This window comes from Eublepharis macularius, chromosome 4 (genome assembly GCF_028583425.1).
Source record: "Eublepharis macularius isolate TG4126 chromosome 4, MPM_Emac_v1.0, whole genome shotgun sequence".
In the NCBI taxonomy this organism is placed as follows: Eukaryota; Metazoa; Chordata; class Lepidosauria; order Squamata; family Eublepharidae; genus Eublepharis; species Eublepharis macularius.
This window is the reverse complement of record NC_072793.1, coordinates 124,644,901-124,667,466: the sequence shown is the minus strand read 5'-3', so window position 1 is coordinate 124,667,466 and position 22,566 is coordinate 124,644,901. Positions and strand designations below refer to the sequence as shown.

The 22,566-nt window shown below is 42.5% G+C and overlaps 1 protein-coding gene across 4 annotated transcripts in view; it reads left to right on the top strand.

Annotated features, from left to right (window-relative positions):
• Positions 1–22,566, top strand: part of SLC41A3 (solute carrier family 41 member 3) — a 63,721-nt gene that overhangs the window by 13,827 nt on the left and 27,328 nt on the right. For 3 of the 4 annotated variants that reach the window (XM_054977846.1, XM_054977844.1, XM_054977845.1), the window contains exons 3-4: positions 15,014–15,121; positions 18,708–18,779. In XM_054977846.1, the coding sequence (XP_054833821.1) occupies positions 15,014–15,121; positions 18,708–18,779 (180 nt within the window). Of the gene's footprint in view, positions 1–7,597; positions 7,914–15,013; positions 15,122–18,707; positions 18,780–22,566 lie in introns of those variants that run through there. The other variant, XM_054977847.1, reaches the window with a different exon arrangement.

Here is a 22,566-nt window from a genome sequence, read left to right as displayed (position 1 = left end):
TCAGAATGCTTGCTCAGCATTTGCTAAGAGTCCTGTGCAGTATCACAGGGATAGTAGATGGAATGATCTTTCTATTAAGTTACCAAGGGAATTGCAGCTATTTTTGGGGTAGATAATCCCATCATCTGAAAGTTTCAGTCCCCCAGGACACCAATCAGTGATTCTTAATGTAAATTGCCCTAAGGTGTATGCTTTTGAACTGACACACACAAGGAGGAGGCTTCAAAATGAAGGGCCCTAAATGTGTGCCCCATTTGGGTAACGGGGCAGAGACATAAAGTACCACATGCCTTAATGGTGCGACGATGATGATGACGACCACCACCTAGTTGAGTGACAGTTATGCTGAGGACTGTTATGCCTGCATTCAGATACCGTAGTAAATTGTGCTTTATAAACTGTGGTTTGATCAAACTCCAATTAGTTGTACTGTTCAAATGCAGATAGGCCAACAAATCAGGATTTGATGGTTGTTGGGGGTTTTCCGGGCTGTATTGCCGTGGTCTTGGCATTGTAGTTCCTGACGTTTCGCCAGCAGCTGTGGCTGGCATCTTCAGAGGTGTAGCACCAAAAGACAGAGATCTCTCAGTGTCACAGTGTGGAAAAGATGTAGGTCATTTGTATCTACTCAGGAGGGGTGGGGTTGAGCTGAGTCATTCTGTAAGAGTTTCCCAGGGTGTGGAATGCTAATGGCGGGAGGCTTCACTGTATCCTGAGGAGGTTCTTTTGCATATGGAAGCCTCCCGCCATTAGCATTCCACACCCTGGGAAACTCTTACAGAATGACTCAGCTCAACCCCACCCCTCCTGAGTAGATACAAATGACCTACATCTTTTCCACACTGTGACACTGAGAGATCTCTGTCTTTTGGTGCTACACCTCTGAAGATGCCAGCCACAGCTGCTGGCGAAACGTCAGGAACTACAATGCCAAGACCACGGCAATACAGCCCGGAAAACCCCCAACAACCATCGTTCTCCGGCCGTGAAAGCCTTCGACAATAAATCAGGATTTGTTGGTTAATACCAAATTTGGATTTCGAAATAGGATTTGTAATTGGCTTGTTAACCAGTTTTTAACAGTTGTGATATGTCTGACTTCATTAATTACAATTTGTTAAGTAGCACTGTCCCTCACAGCTGCCTGGCCACATGTCCTCCCTGCTAGGAGGCAGGAGAGAGGCAAGAGACAAGCACACTGGGACTGACACACAAACCAGTTTGTTTCTTACGGCTACATTCAGAAATCATGAATTCTAGGGTCTTCCCATGATGTGCAGGTTCATTGCTTGTTGCAGTGCTTGCAGGTTTGCATGGTGGTGGTGGAGAGTGTCCTCAAGTCAGAGTTGACTTATGGCGACCCCCTGGTGGGGCTTTCATGGCAAGAGACTAACAGAGGTGATTTGCCATTGCCTGCCTCTGCAGCCTTGGCCTTCACTGGAGGTCTCCCATCCAAGACCGACCCTACTTAGCTTCTGAGATCTGACAAGATCAGGCTTACCTGGCTATCTAGGTCAGGGCCTCATATGCATAGTGTGGTGGAAGACTTCCAGGCTGGGGGCTCTGCAAGCTCCAGTTCACCATGATGTCTGAATACAGGTGCTCGGGTGAATTTGTTCCCCTCCCACCATAAACCAGGACGTTGAACCAGGATAAATTGAAGTTTTGAATCCTGACTTGTGGAGGCAAAAGCAACTTCCAGTTCATCCAGGCACTTGCATTCAGACATGGCAAATTTGAGCTTGATTCTGGGCTTTCTAAATAGGGAAGCCTTCCATCAGTTGTACCATACATGGCGGGGTGGGGGGTGAGGGGAACAGCGTTGTGTGTGTGAGAGTATGACAATAACCTGTATTTGTGTCTGTTACAGACAAACCTCTGTTTGTCATGATATCTGAATGCAGCCTACGTCTGGCACACTAACCAGAGTTTATTGCACAAACTCCTATTCGGCAAACAACGGTTTATGTCATGATGCCTCTCTGCAATCTATGTTGTGTTACAGTCTGGAATCTGATACAATTGTTGTAGCTAAGTCTGAAGTACTGATTCCAGTGGTGCAGATTCCATCACATAATTTTGTATCTTGAAAGTTTTAGTTTGTATTTGATTCTTTAAAAGCATGTTTCCAGCCACACGGGGACATGCTTCTGTGATTTCCCTGTGGCTGCTGTGGCTGCTGGGAAAGAAGGCAGCATGGGTCAGATCTTGGAAGCTAAGCAGGTTCAGTTCTTGGATGAGTGATCACCAAGGAAGGCTCTGCAGAGGAAGGTGAGGCCAAACTACCTCTGCTTCTCACTTGCCTTGAAAGACCCTTGTTGGGTTTACCCAGGGCTTTTTTTCTGGGAAAAGAGGTGGTGGAACGCAAGACTGCACAATGATGTCACTTTGGGTCAGCTGGAACAAGGGGGAGTTTTTTAAAGTTTAAATTGCCCTCAGCGAAAATGGTCACATGGCTGGTGGCCCTGCCCCCCTGATCTCTAGACAGAGGGGAGATCTGTCTGGAGATCAGGGGGTGGAGCCACCGGCCATGTGACCATTTTCCAGAGGTGCTGGAACTCCGTTCCACCACGTTCCTGCTGAAAAAAAGCCTTGGGGTTACCATAAGTAAGTTGCGACTTGGCTGCACCTACGCATGCACACTGTAGCTGCTAATACAACGCAGTAGTGACAGGTCTTCTACCTAGCGGGTTTCCCTAGTTTTTTTTTTAAATTGGTGTTTTAATAGCATTATATCAATATAGCAATATATATGCATCAGGTTCCCTGAATCCCCAGGTTTCACTTTTTTTTAAAGTAAGTCTCTAGCCCATATCTTTGCAGAGAGAAGATTTTTCTCCCATATATCTCTACAAGGAAAGAGGATAGAGACTGGCTTTTTTTAAAAAAAAAACAAAAGCTGGGAATTCAGAGAACCTTATACATATTTGGGTATAGCATTACATCAATATATTATTATTAAATGACAAAATTTTAAAAAACAAATCTGCAATAAGCAGGAGAAACGGCTGCTGTGTGGCCGAGGCCAGGGCAGTATGAATGCTGTGGGGAAGCAGGAGAAACCCACTTCCCAAGGGCATTAAACTCAGGACAGATAACCTGTGCAGCAACATCCATGGTTGTAGAGAGAGATGTTTGCAAACCTGTTGCCTATTTAATAAAACACGAATCCAGCAATACTTTAGAGACAAACAAAATTTATTTCACTATAAAGTCTTGCGAGTCAGAGTTCACCTTATCAGATGCATGAAGCATACATCCATAAAGCTTATTAAGTTTTATTAAAGGCTGTGAACAACATGGAAGGGAGAGGAGGGGTAAGGATGTTACAAAGAGAGGCCATTCTGAAACAAGATCCAATCGACTCATAGGTGAGGAGCGCTCCCAATTGTTGATAGATGGGCAAAGTAGGATTAACATAGAATATGAAAAGGAAATCCAATTGAAAGTTATAGAAGTATAGCTGAATTAACTAACTTCTGTAAGGGCTGGGATATGCAAGATATTACACTTATAGTGGGCGAGAAATTTGGAGTCCTTGTTAAGACCAGGAGGGGGAAGGGATAGTGTTAAACTTCTTGAAGAATTTGTTTTTCATTCTGTTTTGAAGTCTTTTGTAGGAGAATAGAGACTTTTAGATCTTCAACAGACTGCCCTAGAAGACGCCAGATTGATTGTAATAGAGAACAATCCTAAGCAGGTCTTCCCATAATTCCCTTGTAATTGTTTTTCCTTGCTCATTTTTCTTCCAGTGAGCATTATATTTATGTATTTATTTAGACAATTTCTCACAAAGATAAAATAAGCAAATGCAGTTCAAGTGTAAAACCAACCATTAACAACAACAACATTGGATTATATACCATCCTTCAAGACAATTTAACACCCACTCAGAGTGGTTTACAAAGTATGTCATTATTATCCCCACAACAACAAACACCCTGTGAGGTGGGTGGGGCTGAGAGAGCTCCTAGAAGCTGTGACTGACCCAAGATCACCTAGCAGGCTTCAAACAGAGGAGGAAGGAATTAAACCCGGTTGTCCAGATGAGACCACTACACCAAACTGGCTCTATGGATGTTCTGGCTATCTTGGGTTCCCGAGTTCTTACTGGGTTAGTGGAGAGTCAGCAATTCTGAACTGTTGGAAATGGCTGCCAAACAGGTAGGAAGTGCTGCTCTAAGTTGCTCCTCCAGTGGCCTTTGCTGTACCTTAGTTCCTCTGTTTAGTCTTGAAGCCAAGTGGAAGAAGCAGTTCAGGGAGGGAGAGAAGGGAAGGGTTTAGCACATGCTACCCATCCAGCTAGCCCTTATATTTTTTTAATAGTGCTTTCTCAACCAGAGTTATACCCCTCTAAGCCCACTGACTTCAGTGGATGCATCTTATAACTGTATTGTAAATCTACTCCCCTTTCCCCTCCACTTACAGGGATTTGACAGTAGACTTGATTCTGCCATAGAAGTCTGCCTTTACCACATCTTCATGTGGCCTTGTTTTATAATGTCAGACAAACTCTCTCAATTCTTCATTTGTAGAATGGAATGTTAATGGCTACAGGGTTGTAGTGAGAATGACTGAGATGATAATAAAATTCATCCAAATGAATTGTCTGCAGTTTGAAGCAGAACTTAGTTGTTTTGTTGGTACAAATTTTATCAGTATTTGAAAATAAGGTGTATTCTCACTCTCTCTGTCTTTCTGTGTTTTTTGCAGGGCTTTTTTTCAGGGGGAACGCAGTGGAACGGAGTTCTGGAACCTTGAAAATGGTCACATGGCTGCTGGTCCTGCCCCCTGATCTCCAGACAGAGGGGAGTTTAGATTGCCCTCCTTGCCACGTGGCGGGCAATCTAAACTCCCCTCTGTCTGGAGATCAGGGGGCAGGACCAGCAGCCATGTGACCATTTTCACCAAGGGCAATTTAAACTTTAAAAAACTCCCCCTTGTTCCAGCTGACCCAAAGTGATGTCATTGTGTGGTCCTGGAAGTGTGCGCACACTTTGTGCACGTGCATGTGGTACCAGGGGCACTACCTCCTGCCAAGAGTTGCCCCCTGTGTTGGCAACCCACTGAATTCTACCACCTCTTTTCCCAGAAAAAAGTCCAGTTCTTTTGTAATTATTTAAAAGTATTTCTTCCATTGTTATTGTTGACATATGCTTTGTTACTTCGTAATAGCAGTTATGTCTTGTGTCAAGTTATTTCTCTCCCTTCCTCCGTCAGCTGAGGAGGGTGTTAGGCACTTTACAGGTGTTATAATGAATGAAAGTTCTGGTTCTACATGCACTCATCATTTCCGTGAGAGAAGATTTCTGCCACTTTACTGGGGACACCTTAAATGCTCAGTAAAAAAAAAATGAAGCGTATGCTCCCAAGTCTCCTAAGCTGACTGCCCTTCTGTGTGTTGATTGGTTGCATTCAAGCTTTTTATGGCACTTAATGTAATGATGGAGACAGAGAGCAATAAACTTGTTGACCCCTGACTGTTCAATCTTAATAAAGGCCATAGTCATTGCTGCATCCATTTATGGCATCCACTTCTGCAATTGAGCCTCTGAGAGAGGAAATCATTAGATCCGACTGATCTCAGAGTCTTGTATCCTCAGCTTAGAGATGCTGCAGCAGGTTATCTTCTGTGAGAACTGAGTTGTGAGGAGGTGTCTTGTCATCTCTCAGGTGATGGGCAATTCAGAATGAAAGCTGGAGGACTTGATAATGTAAATGAGAGGTAGAGGAGAATGTGCAGGAAATTGAATCATTCTGAAAATACTTCTGGAGCATCCCTTTTCCTTGATATAAAGAAGGGAGCTTCGGCCCTTAAAAGCTTATATCCTGAAAATTTCGCTGGTTCCTAAGGTGCCACTGAACTCAAATCCTACTGCAAACCAACATGGCTGCCAACCTGATACTTCTTTAATACGTTTTCATTTTTGTAGTTGCTGCTACTAAAAACAGAGAGCATTCTACAGTACCCCTCACCCCATACATAAAGAATTGTTAAATCGTGTAAAGTTGGAAATCTCAAACCTCTCTACTTTGTCAGATGTGTGGTTTTCCCTATTACAAGATTTCTGTCTCTGCATATAACATTTTGTTTTATCTGATTTAAGTGACTGAAGAAAAACCTCCCTTGTTCCACCATTTCAACACATTTGCAGAATGGGAGGGGGGCAGTGAGGAGCCTGTACTTTGGGTTCCTGCACAGCAGAGCAATGTAACTTTAATGACAGATGATGGTCATGAGAATAGAGGACTGACCCCCCCTCCCATCTCTCTGCAAGTGAGAATTCCAGTTTCTCAGTGTTCTACTGGGCCCCAACAGACGTTACTGTATTTGATGTAGCATCTTTCATTGTGAGGAAAAAAATTGACCTGTGTTTCTCAGCAAGTGGGTGTAATTAAAAATAAATAGAAGGGGTAGACTGGCCAGGTGGACCACGGCAAGAACAACTCAAAACACAGGAAAGGAGGAAAATTAACCTAGAAGAGAGTGGCACAAATGGGCCCCTGCTCCTTTTCCAGGACACTTTCTTATATTGAATATCGTGATGGCTTGTAAACCATGTGGGCCAGAACCTTCTTTTCTGATTCCACTGAGGACTTGGATGGATACAAATTCCACCAGTTTTTGTGCTTTTCAGTTCCAAATGTCCTTGCATTTGAATTGACTGTGTAGCATTGTTTATTAGTAATGTGTAAAAGCACTTTGCATAGATTGAGGGCAGGAAGTTAAAAGCCACATAGAAGCCACTGGAAATTTTTCCACTGACAAACAATACGACAGAACTACCTTAAATAAAACTCCTTCAGCAACTCTTATCATGGCCTTTGCAAAGTAGCTGAAAGTTGAAGTGATGACAGCAGATAAGGGCATTCGCCTTTGAAGCTCATTGGCTTTTGCTGAGGAATTTATTTTTTTCTAAAAGTCAGTCATTTAGAGATAGAGACCACATATTTCCTGAACTGGTACCACCTTAGGAAGACTGGGGAAAGGAAGACAGAAAATGGGGCAGAAGGAGAAGAGTACCTTTCCAGCCAGTGCATCTCCTAGCTGTTCCTGTTGACCTCTTGTATAATACCTACAGCTTCAGTAGAATTAAGCTCATGTTTCTGGCGACCTTTCTTCACCTTGAGGAAACAAGAGGGGAAAACGAAACAAAACCAAGGAGTTAATCTCCTCTCCGGATTGGAACGGCAAGAAAAGTTCAGCATTACACATGGTGAGCTCAAAGGAATTGTAGCTCTTTCAGCAGCCCAGACTTAAATTTTAGTCAGACCATAATGTAACTTGAGGAGAAAGGACACCACGGACTTGAAGCATTCAGAGGGATTCCTGCACAACCTATCACTCCTCACGCTGCTACTTCTGAATGCTCAAGCAGGTCTTTTTGATTTCCAGCCAAGTGTTAGAAGCTGTTACTTTTGTATGTATTTTATCCACAAATCTTAATTGTCTCCCATCCCTTGGATTTTGTTTCCTACATGGAGTATAATTAGAAAGAACTGCTCTGAAGCTTAGTGAAGATAGCTAAGCCAAAGGGAGTTTGGAAAGTAACCTTCTTGCTCTTCAGTGCAAGGGGGAAAGGAGGAAGAAAAGAAGAAACCAACATAGCTGTGACTCTACAGTGCCTTAAACTCTGGAATGTGCAGCTGAGAGTGAGGCTCACGTCTGTTCCTAGATTTCCTCTTCCTTCTTGAGTATGGGTTAACGGTATTCGATCATGGTGGTTACCCAACTGCAGTTGGAGTTGTGCTTTCGGGGGAAGAAACTAAGAGGTTTCACTTGCAAGTTGACCAGATCACCCCATGGATTCCTCCCAGAGACATCTTTCTCCATTGCATCACAGATCTTTGTGCCATTCTTCTTGGCAGGTTTAGTCATGGTGACGGCTGGCCTCTTGATGGAAGCTATTCAAGTATGTATGTGCTGCTTTCAAGTACCTTAGTAACCAAAGGGGAACTGGGTTGGTTTTCCTGGGTGACCTTAAGTATCCATTGTTAATTTGGGTATATGACAGCTGCTAGGGCAGTGCTGTGTGTTGCCTGCCTATGAGAAAAGCTTTCTGTGTGAGTATTTCAGAAGCAGAGTCTGAGTAGTAATTTGGCAGAGGGTCTGCTGGACATATACTCTAGACATGTCAGAGCAAGAGCTTTCATTAGTCTTTGCAGCACGCTATTGTATGTAGCTGTCAAGGGACAGAGGCGCTATAATTCAGCAGATGTGAGAGAATCCTCATCAGCCATCACATCTTCTAACAGCAAGCTTGATCCTCTAATTCCTGTCAAAAGGGCAGCAAAAAAAGCATTCTGCAATCACTGAGAACTCCCCAAATAGACAGAAAATATTATTTTGGAAGCTTCAAAAAGCTCCCTCTGGTTCAGTTTGTCAATTTATTTATTAATTAAAATATTTATATCCTACCTTTCCTCTCAGCTCGAGGTGGTATGCTCATTGTCCTTTAGGAGGCATGGAATGTTGTGGGCAGTGTCTGTTAAATAAAACCTTGTGGGGGAGGGGACTCTGGCCTGCTTCTGCCCCTAACAGTTCCTAGTATCCTGGAGAGGGGAAATTAAGGTAAGGTGTTCTCACCCAAGCCAAGGATGCTATAGGCTTTTAATGGTTGTGATTATGATGCTAGAACCGCTTTAGAAGGGATCAGGATTGGAAAGAAAGCACTTCTTCCAATCTTAATTAATTATTTGAATCTTTTCCCTCAAAGAAACAAATTAAGCTGTGAAATGATTCATAGTATCCTGGTGTATAGGGTAAAATTCAGGTTGGTAGTGGTATGGCATGTTTTCCCTAAATGCCGTCCTCTTCCTGCAGCTCTCCCAAATGGTATGGGGAGGGGGGTGCAAAAATGTCCCCTTCCTGCTCATCAAGTCTGGACCCTCACAAATGGGGGAAATTGTGCTGCAGTCCTAGGTGAGTGGGAAGGCTGCATATAGACACAAAAGAGGCTTACAGCACCATGAATAATAATAACATAAGAAGAGCTCTGCTGGATCAGATCAGCGGTCCATCTAGTTCACCATCCCATCTCATACACAGTGATATACCAGTTCCTCTGGAGGGCCAACAACCGGGCATAGAGAATGAGACCTTCCTCTGAAGTTATCTCTTGGCACTGGTATTCAGAGATTTACTACCTCTAAATCTGAGCGTTCTTTTTAGTTACCATGGCTAGTAGCCATTGATAGTCCTATTTTCCATGAATCTGTCTAATCTCCCTTTAAAGCCATTTATATCTGTGGCCATCACTACATCCTCTGCAAGTGAATTCCACATTTTAAGCACTTATTGAGTAAAGAAGTATTTTCATTTGTCTAAATCTATTGCCCTTAAACTTTTCAAGTTCTAGTATTTGGGGGAAAGGAGAAAAAGCAATCTCTGTCCACCCTCTCTACCCTGTACCCACCCTCTCTACACACACACACACACACACACACACCTGCCCCAGTCGTCTTTTCTAAATTGAAAAGTCACAGACTCTTCAACCTTTCCTAATAGGAAAGGTGCTCCAAACCCCTAATGATCTTGGTTGACCTCTTCTGTACCTTTTCCAGCTCTGGAGTGTCCCTTTTGAGATACAATGCCCCCAAAGGCGCACAATATTCCAAATGAGGTCACACAACAGGGGCATTATAATATTGGCTGTTTTATTTTCAGTTGAGCTATCCGCTGTGAACCCTAGGTCTCTTTCCCTTTCGTTCTCAGCAAGTTCAGACCCCATTAGCATATACTTGAAGCTGGGATTTTTTTGTTCCAGTGTGTGTCACTTTACACTTGCCTATATTGAACGTCATTTGTCATATTGCTGCCTACTCACCCAATTCAAGGAGATGCATAAAAGGACCTGTCCTCTTATCCCATGACTGCTAATCTTACACAGGAGTCTTTGGTGAAATAACTTGTCAAAAGCTTTTGAAAGTCCAAATAAATAATGTCTACCCAGGGTACCATTATCTACATGCTTGTTCACTTTTTCAAAGAACTCCAAAGCCCTCAGCAGGCTTTGTTCACATATGTGCCTACTAATTCTATCTTTGATAGCAGTTTCTACTAATTTGCCTGGGACAGACATTAGGTTAACTGGCCTGTAATTTCCTGCTTCCCCTCTGGACCCCTTTTTAAAAATCGATGTAACATTTGCTACTCTCCAGTCCTCTGGTATAGCAGCTGGTTCTAGTGATAAGTTACATGTATGGGTTAGGATCTGAGTCCCTTCTAAGAAGGGGCTCTGACTCTTGAAAGCTCGTACTCTGAAAATCTTGTTGGTCTCTAAGGTGCCACTGGACTGGAGACTTAATTTAAGGTCTAAATCTCATGCCACCTCTGTTCTTCAGCCCACTTCCTGAAAATAGCGTGATAGAGGTATATGGCCCCATACCTTTGTTATATGTGACTTGGGTGAATAAGTGAATCCAATGCCAATATAAGTTACAGGCAAGCAAGTGTCATGCATCCCAGGGCTCAGTTCTCTATCCCCTTGCCTCTACTGTCTCTTCCTTCTGCTGATGCTACTGGGAATTAAAGCATCCCACAGTCAAGCCCCTGAGATTGAAGTGCCCTGTCTCAGGCAACTGCTGGGGCACCTCATTCTCCAACAGTAGGAGGAGGAGAAAGGGACAGACAAAACAAAGCACTTGCCAATGGCAATAGCTTATATCAGTGTTGGATTCACTCATATACTACAGTCACAGGTGCATTTAAATCCAGAGGAGTTAGCCGTGTTAGTCTGTAGTAGCAAAATCAAAAAGAGTCCAGTAGCACCTTTAAGACTAACCAATTTTATTGTAGCATAAGCTTTCGAGAATCAAGTTCTCTTCGTCAGATGCATGATCTGAACAGTTCGGATCATGCATCTGACGAAGAGAACTTGATTCTCGAAAGCTTATGCTACAATAAAATTGGTTAGTCTTAAAGGTGCATTTAAAAGAGTTCAAAGCACATTCACAGCAACACTGCCCTCTTTTTAAACATACTTTTGTATACAGCCAAAGTGACTAGAGCAGCTATGGAGTTTGGTAGGTTCATGTCATTGTGCTATGAGGGTAGGATGAAATTTCCCAATCTCCCCCATTCCATTGCAATTCTTTACAGGCCCTTATCCTGATCAGCTTCATAACAGTAATTGCCAGAACTGGTGGTCTGAACATTAAATCATATAGAAAGTTTTTGTTTACAACTGGCAGGAAAACATGCCCTTTCCTTTTTCTTGCTCTCTTTCTCTTCTCTTTGTTCAAGCTTCAGCCGATAAGCACAGGCTGTTGAGCATAATGTGACTAAAGTCTAAGCATTTCTATGATACCCTTTACATGAGGTAAAAATAGAGCAACTCCTATAACAGTTTTGAATTTCTGTAGGTGCTGGTGCAAATGAGATTAATCTCAGGCCAATCTGTCTTCATAAGGGAAAAAGTACTGTGTGGATGGATCTTGTGAAAGACAAATGATGAGGCTGAGTGTTTTTCTTCTTCTTTTGCTGCTGCTGTCAAACTGCTTCAGGGTTTATAAGCTCCACATAATGAAGGGTTAAGAATGCTCTTTGCAGACTTGTTCCCCAGTTATGGTCACTTCTCACTCTGGCTGTGAGAAACACTTTTCATAGTAAGCTTTGAAACTCTGACACACACACAGGTGTCCTTGCTTGATGATCAGCAATGGAAGTTGAAAGTGTGGGTGTTCCATTGTTTTTGGGTCCATTTAATGTCTGTGCAAATTGCTTTATGTAGTTGGTGATGCTGCATTCCCCCCCGCCCCTATATTTGTTGATCTGGATCAGAACTGTACCAAATGGTGTTTTGGTTTGGAAAAAAATAAGAGCAATTCTGTCAAAATTTTAAGTCATACGAGAATGCTTATGCAGCCTCTCACAAGTAGCAGCTGATATCTACAGCAGCATGACAAGAGAAAGGAAACAGGTTATTCATAATTACATAAAGGAAATGGAAACCACACATGTGCTATTTATCAATAGTTATGCTGACCTCACCACTAAATTGGCTGTGTTTTCCCACCCCCAGTCATTAAGACATTTGTAGTGCAATCCTAATCAGGGTTATACCCTTACGTATAAGTACATTGAAGTCAATGGGCTTAGAAGGGCGTAACTCTGTTTAGCATTGCACTATTATAATTATATGTTGCAAATACAATATGCTACTCTTGGGCTTCCTAGAATAGCTGTTACTGTTCTTGGTTGTGTACATGTGTAATATTCATTAGAATCTTCAATTTTAGTCATAAACATTCAAGATGGAAAAGCTCTATCTTCTTGGCTAACATGATTGTGAGTGTGGTAGGATGCTTGAAGAACACTGAAGATAATTTATATTGAGTGATCTTGACTCACTAATGGCTGGTAGCCATTGATGAATCTGTCCTCCACAAATCAGTCTAAGCCCCTTTTAAAGCCACCTATAAGCCTAATGTGAGTGCAGTCACACATGCATGGAGTATCCAGTGGATGTTGTTATCCTCACCCCTTTTTTTTCCTTCAGTGCATGGCACATACACTCTGCAGCACAAAGGACATTACCTGGAATGAGAGGTATTTCCTGTTGCTCCATCCAAATTTCTCAAAAGTGCCCGGATTTTACTTTATAGCTTAAAGGGGCTATCATAAAATCTTTAAATATCCTTTCTGCGACGTCCCCCTCACCAGCATATAACTAGAAATGCTAGACACATGGTTAAGGGGACTGCAATGGGAAAAAAAATAATAGGAACAAATTTCAAGCTACAGATCCCCATAATCAAACAGAAACCATTGCAGATAATATGCATGATCTGATGTTACTCACTGTGTACAGTGTCCATTTCAGAAAGGGCAGGTTATGTGCATCATGACTTCATTAAGTATGTCATGAGGAAGGCAAAATTAAAAGGCGCAGATGAGAGAGGAATGAGCATTTCTCTGCTTCAGCTTGAAATGAATGCAGAGTCACTGAGCCAGGCTAATCTATTGTAAATTCAGGGTGCTTACTTTGACTACTGGAACAAAATGGAGTCTTATGGTTGACAGGTTTAGTGAAGCATAAGCAGAGTCCTCTTTATTTGATGCATAAAATGGATTCACAGTTGAGAGGGGAAGAAGGTGAAATTGTGAAATGTTTATTTATTTTGATATTTATACCTCACTTTTCTCCCCAGTGGGAATCCAAGTAAGGTTCCCAGTTGCCTGCCTGTGGTGGGCAATATCCTGGGGGTTTGTCCTGTTGTCCGACCAACAGGCAACCCAGGCAAGCGCACAGCGCATGTGCTCCCAACAAGGTGCACTGCTGTCATTTCCTCAACTTAAGTCATCGCGCTGGCAATGGGCATGTTCCTGCGCTTCACAGGAACTAATTTTGGCCTCATATGGGCTGAATTGGCCCCTCATGAAGTGCAGGAGCATGCTTATTGCCAGCACAATGACATCACTTCTCAGAAGTGACATCAGTGCTGGAGAGTGCACATGAAGACGATCATCCCAGTGAGTACCAGCCCCCCTTATTGGGAGGGTATGGGGACCTGGCAACCCTAGATCCAAGGCAGCTTACAACAGTATTCTCCCCTTCCCAATTTTATCATCACAGCAACCCTGTGAGGTAGATTAGATTGAGAGCGAAGAACTGGCCCAGTGAGTTTCCATGGCAGAGTGAGAATTCAAACGTGGTTCTTTGAGATCCTAGTCCAAGAATAACCACTACATCATGTTGGCTGTGTATGGAATGAAGCTGTATGCAGGGGGGAGAGAACAGAATATAAATTTAATAAAATAAATAATAATAATAATAAATAATGAATCGGGATGTGGAAGGGATTTCCAACCCCTTGCATTTTGTTGTAAGCCTATAATCCTTCTGCTTTCTTCCTATGGTCACACTCTTTCTAGGGCCATCATCCAGATCCTCATATTTCTCTGCTGCAGGAAGCAATTTGCTGTTTTTTTCACATCATCACATCCATTTTCCAAAATGCACAGTCCAGAACCCATACGGTCTCCATTATAATTTCCACTTGTTTTTGTAAACCTTCCAGTTGTTTTGTAAACGGCCACCAAATCAACTGAGAGCCAGTGCTGTGTCGTCATTAGAGTATTGGACTGTGGTCTGGGAAGCCCATGTTCAAATCCTCAACCTGCCATGGAAGCTTGCTGGGTGATCTTAAGCCAGTCACAAATGTTCAGCCTAACCTACATCAGAGAATTGTTGTGAAAATAAAATGGAGGGGAGAATGTTCTAAGCTACTTAGGGAGAAAGATGGGGTATCGAAATGCTTTCTCTTTCTATCCTTGCTGGCAGTAGTCTTTATATTTACTTATTTTCTCAATTTCCTAGACTGCGTTTATATATATGCAGGTGAGTCTTAGGAAGAAAGTCAAGGGAGGTTTGTGTCCTTTCTAAAGATTTTGTTCTTCCCTTAAGCAAAGAAACTGGAACTGTACAGTGACGGAATATGGAGTACTTTGAAGAATGTTCTTAATAGTAATTTTTAACGGTAATAGGTAATAGAATTTTTAATAGTATTAATGTTGTCAAGGTGGGAGGAGGAGGGAAGAATTATGGTATTCACTCTTTAGGGATGTTTTTGGCAGTATCCAGTAGGTGCCCATGACACTAATACAACCATGCAACCAAAAAAATTCTACCTGATGAAGAATTCCGTGCAATTAGTAAACTTGCATGCCTGTTTGTTAACAAAATAGTTGGTCTAGTGAAAGAGCTTGATCAATTTTTGGTGGTGGTGGGTATCTCTTTTGTGCAGCCACTTTGACAACCCGTGTTTGTTTTACGTCTTCTGGAAAACAGTCTCAAACAGTTTGATGGGTTTTGTTGACGTGGGATCTCTTTGAGCCAGTGTTGTACTTCCAGACAGGGCACTAAATATGTGCTATGCTCAGCTGCTGGAGATGCTTTTTACAAGTGCAGTGTGTTAAAGTATTTATGTGCATGGAAGGCTGTGGGGTGTTTAAACTAGTAGCGGGCTATGTTTGGGATGACTAACCTCCTCTCTTTTGTCTTTCTCTCAGCACTGGAAGGTGTTTAAGACAATCACAGAAATATTTATCCTGGTTCCAGCCCTGGTTGGCTTGAAGGGTAACCTTGAAATGACCTTGGCATCTAGACTTTCTACTGCTGTAAGTGTCAACCTTGGGATTGTGTAAATGTTGGGGTAGGGAGAAGCACAGAAATGTATTCATTCCTTTTGTTTGAGAGTAACAGTCCTGAAAGTTAATCAAAAGACTTTTTGGATATTAATGACATTATTTTATGAAATTTGCTTCTTCTTACAAAGCAAGATTCTCACATAGGTTATAGCAAGCAACAGTTAAGGGACAGTGAGCAGAAACAAGAGTCTAATGGCTGTCCCTGTTACTCTGGTCTACCGTGTAAATCTGATAAAAAGTTATGATTTGTTATAGCTGTTTATGGCATTGTGTGACCCTTACAGTGGAATGAATAAATCTGCCCAGCAGGGAACTTGCTCATGTTATACCCAATCCGCTCTTCCTGCATTGTTGTCATATGTCTGCAGCTCAATGAGTCCCAAATGTGGACAGGTAGAAGACCAGTGCCCTACATTACACATTTCATCTACATTTCATCTTTGGAATCTACATGTTCTGTATGGAACCAGAAAAATGGAGCTTAGCAGTAACCATAAACTGAGTGACTAGAAGTTCCCCAGTTCAGTCTCTCACAACTCCAGTCAGGGATCTCAGGCAGGTGCTGGGAAGTAGACTTGTGGGAACCTATGCCAGTCACAGTAGACAATGTAAGGCTGAGTGTAAGGTAGTGAGGTCTGCTGACGAGTTGCTTCTTAGAAAAATGGTAGTCTCCGATCTAATGATCTGCTCATAATGAGCTTCACAGAACAGACTGCCAATATGAGGCCATGCTGAACTTGAATCAGGATAAACAAATGGTATTATCCAAATGACGTTGCTATTTGGCAGCATGGATTCCACTTTTTCATATGCTGAGCTTCTTATCCTCAAAGTATCAATATAATATATAACAGTTCATTTGTATAGTTTAAATGGGTAGTTGTATTGGTCTGCAGTAGAACAGTAGCATTTGAGTCCACTGGCACCTTAAGACCAACAAGATTTTCAGAGTTCGAGAGCCTGAAGAAGGGAGTGCTGACTCTCAAAAGCTTACACTCTGAAAATCTTGTCAGTCTCTAAGGTGCCACTGAGTTCATCTGTATAGCATTGTTCTGGACAAATTAGTGGCCACTCAGAGCAGTGAACAAAGTCAGTGTTATTATCCTCACAATACAGCTGGGGCTGAGAGGAGTGGCTTACCCAACAATCATAATCAGTCTAATGAAACAAAACACTAGCTACATAGTAGCCAGCAAAAATAAAATAAAAATAAAACCAGCTACACATCAGAGTAGAATAAAACTTTAGCAGCACTAGCCATCAAAAATCAAGTCGAAGAGCCAACAGAATTCATTCTCCATGTAGGTTAAATATATATCAGAACAGTAGTGTCTTCACATGGTGTCTAAAAGCAAGCAGAGAGCACCAGATTAGCCTCTTGAGTGCAGACGAGTTCCAAAACCTGGACACCACCACCAAAAAGGCTGTGTTGTGTGCCCATCTTCCACACTTCAAATGATGATGGGACATAGAACTGATCCTCAACTGAAGACCTAAGAGTACAGGTAAGCAAGCACATATGGAGTGAGGCAGTCCTTTGGGTAATGAACAAGGGTGTCTGTAGTGTTGGAGGTATCTGTGATGGTGTGAAACTATTAAGTTGTTGGAAGGAGGTATTGAATGCTATTCAGGAGATATCAGAAAAGAGAGGTGGAAGGGCACAAGGCGTGCAGGCGCTTCCCCACTTTCCCTTTTCCACTGGACCCTCCTTCTGACCCCAGAAAAATGTATTACTGGGGACTCACATATGCTAATAGTTGTGTGGGTCAAGTAGTCGCAGGGAGAAGTGAGTGAAATCACTCTCTCTTCTGTGAGCTGAGCTCACTCACGCAAAAAGAGGCAAAAGGGTGATCAGTTTCTGCTGGCAGGTTGCAGAATCCAAGCCAGAATATTGTTTGTTCCACAAATAGTTCTTTTACATTTTATAAGGAAATATGTAAATAAAAACCACAGAAAGTTAGTCAGAAATCTGCTGACTGCTGCTGAAAGAATTATTACAAGAAATTGGAAAAGTAATAGGAAGCTCTCTATTGAGGAATAGGTTAGAAAAGCCCAGTAAATCATGTTAATGAATAAATGGACAATATATATATATATATGAGAAGCAGAGAATTAATCACTGTTGATTAATTTAAGAAAATTGTTAACCATTTAGTTGTGTTTCTGAATCAAAATAATTTTACAGCATGTTCCTCAGAGTTGTCAATACTTTAATATATAAAATAAAATCATAATAGTGGCTTGTTTAATTACATATTTTTGTATATTTTATTACATGCTTTGTTTAAATGGTTGTACATAAATCTTTTGCTGTTTGAAATAATTTTTTTTTTAAAAAATGCAGTGAACGGGTTCTTTTAGTCTCATCACCAAGACCTCATTGGTGACTTTGGCCTCTTTGGCCTCTCACCCTACACAAAATCCATTCCTTTCCCCTGAATTCTCAGCAAATTCACGATTCAGGCAAAGATTCAGGCCTTCTTTCATTTTCTGCAGAAGTGTGGAAAAGGTAAGAATCAGCTAGAGTTTCTCTTATGGCTTAGAAGACTTCTTTACCACATCTTGGCACAAATGAAGAAGATCCTATCTCTATTTCCAAGCTGTACACATGCCAGACGACTTACAGTGAGGGTACAAGGTTGGTGACAACCACAAAAAAAGGCTGGCTGGTAAGCCCTACCAAAATGTGTGGACTCTTCTCCATAAAATTGTCTGCCCTTAGTATTTTACCTATGCATTCAAAATCCAGTTCTTGGCATTTTATCACACTGTAGCATAACGCCAAATCAGTACTGAGGACATTGCAAATGAAAGGTTGAACTCTGCCGACAGAAGAATTGATCTAGTGTCAATGGTCACCAAGGGTAGGAAGCAAAATTAGTTCTCACTCAAAAATTTCTTCTTTTACCTCCTCTCATAAGTAAATAAATAGTTACTGTTCTTACAGAGACTTTGTTAGGGTCAAATTTAGGGCACAATCACCTCAGAAGTTCTCAAGGCCAATTTTTAAAAAAGGAGCTGGGCAACAGCCACTTCTGGTGCAGCCTTGGAAAACTTTCAGATATTTTGTGTCTCTGGGCAGAACAAAGTAATCTGTGTGTGTGTGCACTTGTGTGCAGGCTGCTTGTTCCCATCCAGAGTATTATTCTGCTCTGATCTCCTGATCTTTAACTTTTCGAAGAGATTTGCCTCAGGTAGAAATGTGGAATTATATAGGCTTCTGTTGTACCTCAGAAAAGTACAGTTTGCCAGTACGCTGAACATGCCTAAGTGCACATCACCTGGGCCATTCTCCTTGGCAGTCTGGCTCTGCCATATGTCAACTGATGCCCTGCACATACTATTGAGTAGAAGACAAAAACATGCATACCCTACAGGAATAAATATGGGAGAGCTCAAATTAGTAAAAGAAGGGAAGAAGTCAGAGATGTGGAAGATTGGGATAGGCCACTGCTGCACTGCAGGCAAAGTGCAGGTGCAACACTTTTATGACAGGTTCTGCCCCCTACCATAACTGTCAGTGCAAAGAATGATTTTTGCTTCTTCTGGTTTCTAGGCTAACACTGGACAGATGGATGATCCCCATGAAAAGTGGAAAATGGCTACCTGTAATTTGGCCTTGATTCAGGTAAGCAATATCGAAGCAAGATCTAACTTTTGTTCAAGAACGCTTGATGACACTATTTAAATGCAACTTCCATATGGGTGTTTGGAGTGGTATGAGGTTCAAGAACATTTTTAGGAATCCTTGGTAATAATAATTTTGCTTTTCGGTAAATGGAGAGAATATTGTTTGCCTGAGGGTCAAAGCAGGCTGGGGACCAGGGAAGTTCTCTGTAAGCTGCCACCATTCTGGTACAGGCACCATACTTGTCTTTCGTCTGCCTGGATGAGATACTTAAAATCCATGAGAGAGGGAAGTGGTGTCTCGTCAAACTATGACATCACACCCGTTCATGTTGACCTTCTTACGGTGGTGCCAAGGAATATATTCTCGGTCAAAATCGGGAAGAGTAGGTTATATATCTATCGGGATCATGTGGTGTACACTCGTGCTGGACTTAGGATACTTATTACAGAGGTGTCCCAGTTCATTGCATGCATAATACTGGGATGCTTTCCGATCTCCTGTTGGCAATTGCATATCAGTACTTGAATAATCAGGATGTTGTTGCCTGTACTGCCCCCCTCTAGCTTCTGGCTGTTCCCTGGACCAAGTTGGGAGCTTCGGAGGTTCCTTTGGGCACCAATCATGATGGGTGTTGGGTCTCTGCTCCCCATATGCTTCTGCCAGATGCTCCACCCACTGTCCAGCTTCTTGGAGGGTGGAAGGACTCTTATCTATAAGCCGGCATCTAATGTGCTCAGGAATGAGAGTCAGAAACCGATCAATGCATATTAGAGCCTTTACATCAGCTAGGGTCTTAACAGCAGCTACTTCAACCCATAGATCATAGACCTTCCCCAGTCTATAAACTAACTCTCAGTATGACTCCCTGTTTTCAGGTTTTACTTCCTTAAAATCTTGCAGGCGCCTTCTTTGGAAAATCTCACCCTCTCACGTACTCTCTGTTAAACAGCTTGTAGTCTGTCCTCTCTTCACCTTCCATTTGTCCAGACACTGTGGCCAGAACTCCACTCAGCTGAGGTTTCAACTTTTCCGTGTACAATTCTGGGGATCTTGTAATCCATGCAAACTTGCTCAAAATTCTGCAGAAACGCTTCTCCCCTATCTTGTATAGAGGATATTTTCAGCTGTCTCCCTTTGCACCAGCATCTGGAGGAAGCAGCCCCTTTTCAGTCCTTGCAAGTTCAATCTAATGTGCCAGCTTGAATTTTTCTCTTTCCAGCTCCATCTTGGCCACATTCTCTTTCTCATCTCTCTGCAGCCGGGCTCTCTCTAACTCCACCTCGAGTCTGGCCTTCTCGATTTGCAGTTGGAGACGCAAGGTCTCTTCGCTCAGAAGTGATATTGCTTGGGATGTGGTTGCTTCAACCAGCTATGTGTCCTTAGTCAACGTTAGTCCAGAGTACATGTCCGGGTTTTGCTCTTAGGGAGTGTCCTCAAATTTTTCTTTCCCAGAATGGAGGAATATACACTCCTCTTCCCAGCCTAGCTATCCCGTTGACCCAACAGCTAAGAAAATAAACAAAACTTCACCAATACTTTTACTGAGCTCTTGTGTGCTCTGGCAAGCAACTTGGGAAAAGTGGCTTCCTCGAACCAAAAGGCAAAAAGAATTTTTTTTAAAAAAGTTGGTAAGGCCAAATAGCACTCTGCCTCTCAACAGGTCCAAATTTAGGCCATCCCACCTCAAGTCCACCATGTCACAGCAGGCTGGGGTGTAAGCAGTTGGCCCAGCCTCCGCCATCTTTAATAGCCATTTTATCATGGCTGCCTGTGATATGAAATGGCACCAGGCCTCTGGATTTAAAATGGTAATTTGTATTGCAGCCAGAGGACCTCCAGCTAACAGTTGTTGAGTCCCGCTCAGGAGACCCAGGCATGAATGGAATGCCGCATAGGAATGTGGAGTGATTAGAGGTAATTGGATTTGCAGTCTCTCCAGTCCCTAAGGAATCCAGCACAACAACTGTCTCACTTAGTCATCCCCACTTAACACATTCCTTTCCCTCCTTCCGTGAGATCTCCTGTCCTTGATTGAGGAGCTAATCAAATGACATTCAAGTATTTACAGTTGTTCCTGGGAAAGTACATTCCCCAACTAAATTCATCAACTTAGTTCCAGTGGATTTCATTAACAAACTATCCCTTTTGTGCAGCTCTACAACAAATTCTGCATTTGCTTTCACACACCCCAGCAGCTACCAAACAAGGTAATCAAAACTTTTATTGGTCCCAGGAACTGACCGTTGGACCGTTCTAACGGCTAGATGGGTTCTCCCACCTCAGGGCATGTTTTACCTATAAAGGTAGGGCCCTGGCCTCATTCAAATTGTACACGCTTACCTGATCCAAAGTACTGTTCCCTTGAGGTTTACCCTAAGCCTCTTGCTCCCTTGGCCGAGAATGCTGGTGTTTGACGTTCTCCCTCCATGGACTCCCCTGCTCTCCGGATAGGTAATTATTGTCTTGCAAACCCTCAAATCTATCCCACCTTCACCACTGCTTTTCTTAGGTCTCTTGTGTGTTTGTGTGTGTGTATGCATTTGCCCCTTGAATAAAAATTATCCTTTAATTATGAACACCGGCTTCATGTGTGTGTATATCCTTGAGAATGGACTCTGTAAATTATTGGTGAAGAGATCCTGTGGTTACTGGCTTCTCACATAGCTGTCTTCCTTGCTTGCTAATCCCCCCCCCCCCACACACACACACAAATTTTATTTACTAGCAAGGAGTCCAATTCAGGTAACTGGGGCCCATGGAAGCTCTCTGTAGGCTGCCACCACTCTGGTACAGGTTTCCTTGGAAGGACCCAGATCACCCAACTGACCCCTTTTGTTTACTCTTTCCCAGTAGGTTTTATTTATTATGTGACTGAATGAGGTGTGAGGACCCAAGCAGGATAATAAAGAACTTTATTTAAAAGGTTTATTAATAACTGGTGTTCAGAACTTCGTAAAATAAAGAGGATAATAAAGGTTGGTGAACAAATAAACTAAAACACCCTAACGTGTCTAACTAGACTGTTCATAACTGTCTCTTGGTGACTGGCTTCAAACTATCTCACCCCTTCTTGATGAGCGATCCCTCTATCTGCAGCAGCCTCTCCTCAGCTCTGCTCCCTAAGAGTGAACATCCTCCTACTATGGGCAACACCTTTTATCCCTTCTCTCAGGCACCATCCTCCCTACTTTTACTATTGGTGCAGTTTTCCCCTCCAAATCCCTCCAAATTTTTCCTCTTACCCAATCACAGAGTCCAAAGGGAACCTGGAAAATGTAGGCCCTGCAGTCACTTTAGTGCAGGCTTCCCTAGAGCCACTAGGCCTCACTAGGCCCAGGCTTATAACACTGAGTAATGTCCTAGTGACTACATGCGTTAAAATCAAGAGCTGACAATGTCTTATTCTAGAGTTAGGGCCTGCCAGGCTCTGCTTTGACAGAGTATCTGGTAGGATACCCAAGAAGAGGGCAGATGACTGCTTGTGAAGAGGACAAATCGCTTTATCACAAGTGGGGACAAAGCACTTATGATAAAGATTGGTGTTTATTAAGGTTTAAGAAGGTGTTATAAGTAGGGTGGTGGTTACGTAGAGAAATCAAGCAAAAACAGGCTTACTGCATCCCTCTCTGAAACTGAGGATCCTGGCAGTTTTTCCTGAGATATCACTTTGTAGGGTGAATTGCTAGTCACACCTATGTGCAGTTCACCATCAGCCAGCAAGCTCCAAAGAACTTGAGGCTTGCCTAGCTTTTTAAAAGTTGCTATGGCTTAAGTGCATGCAAGT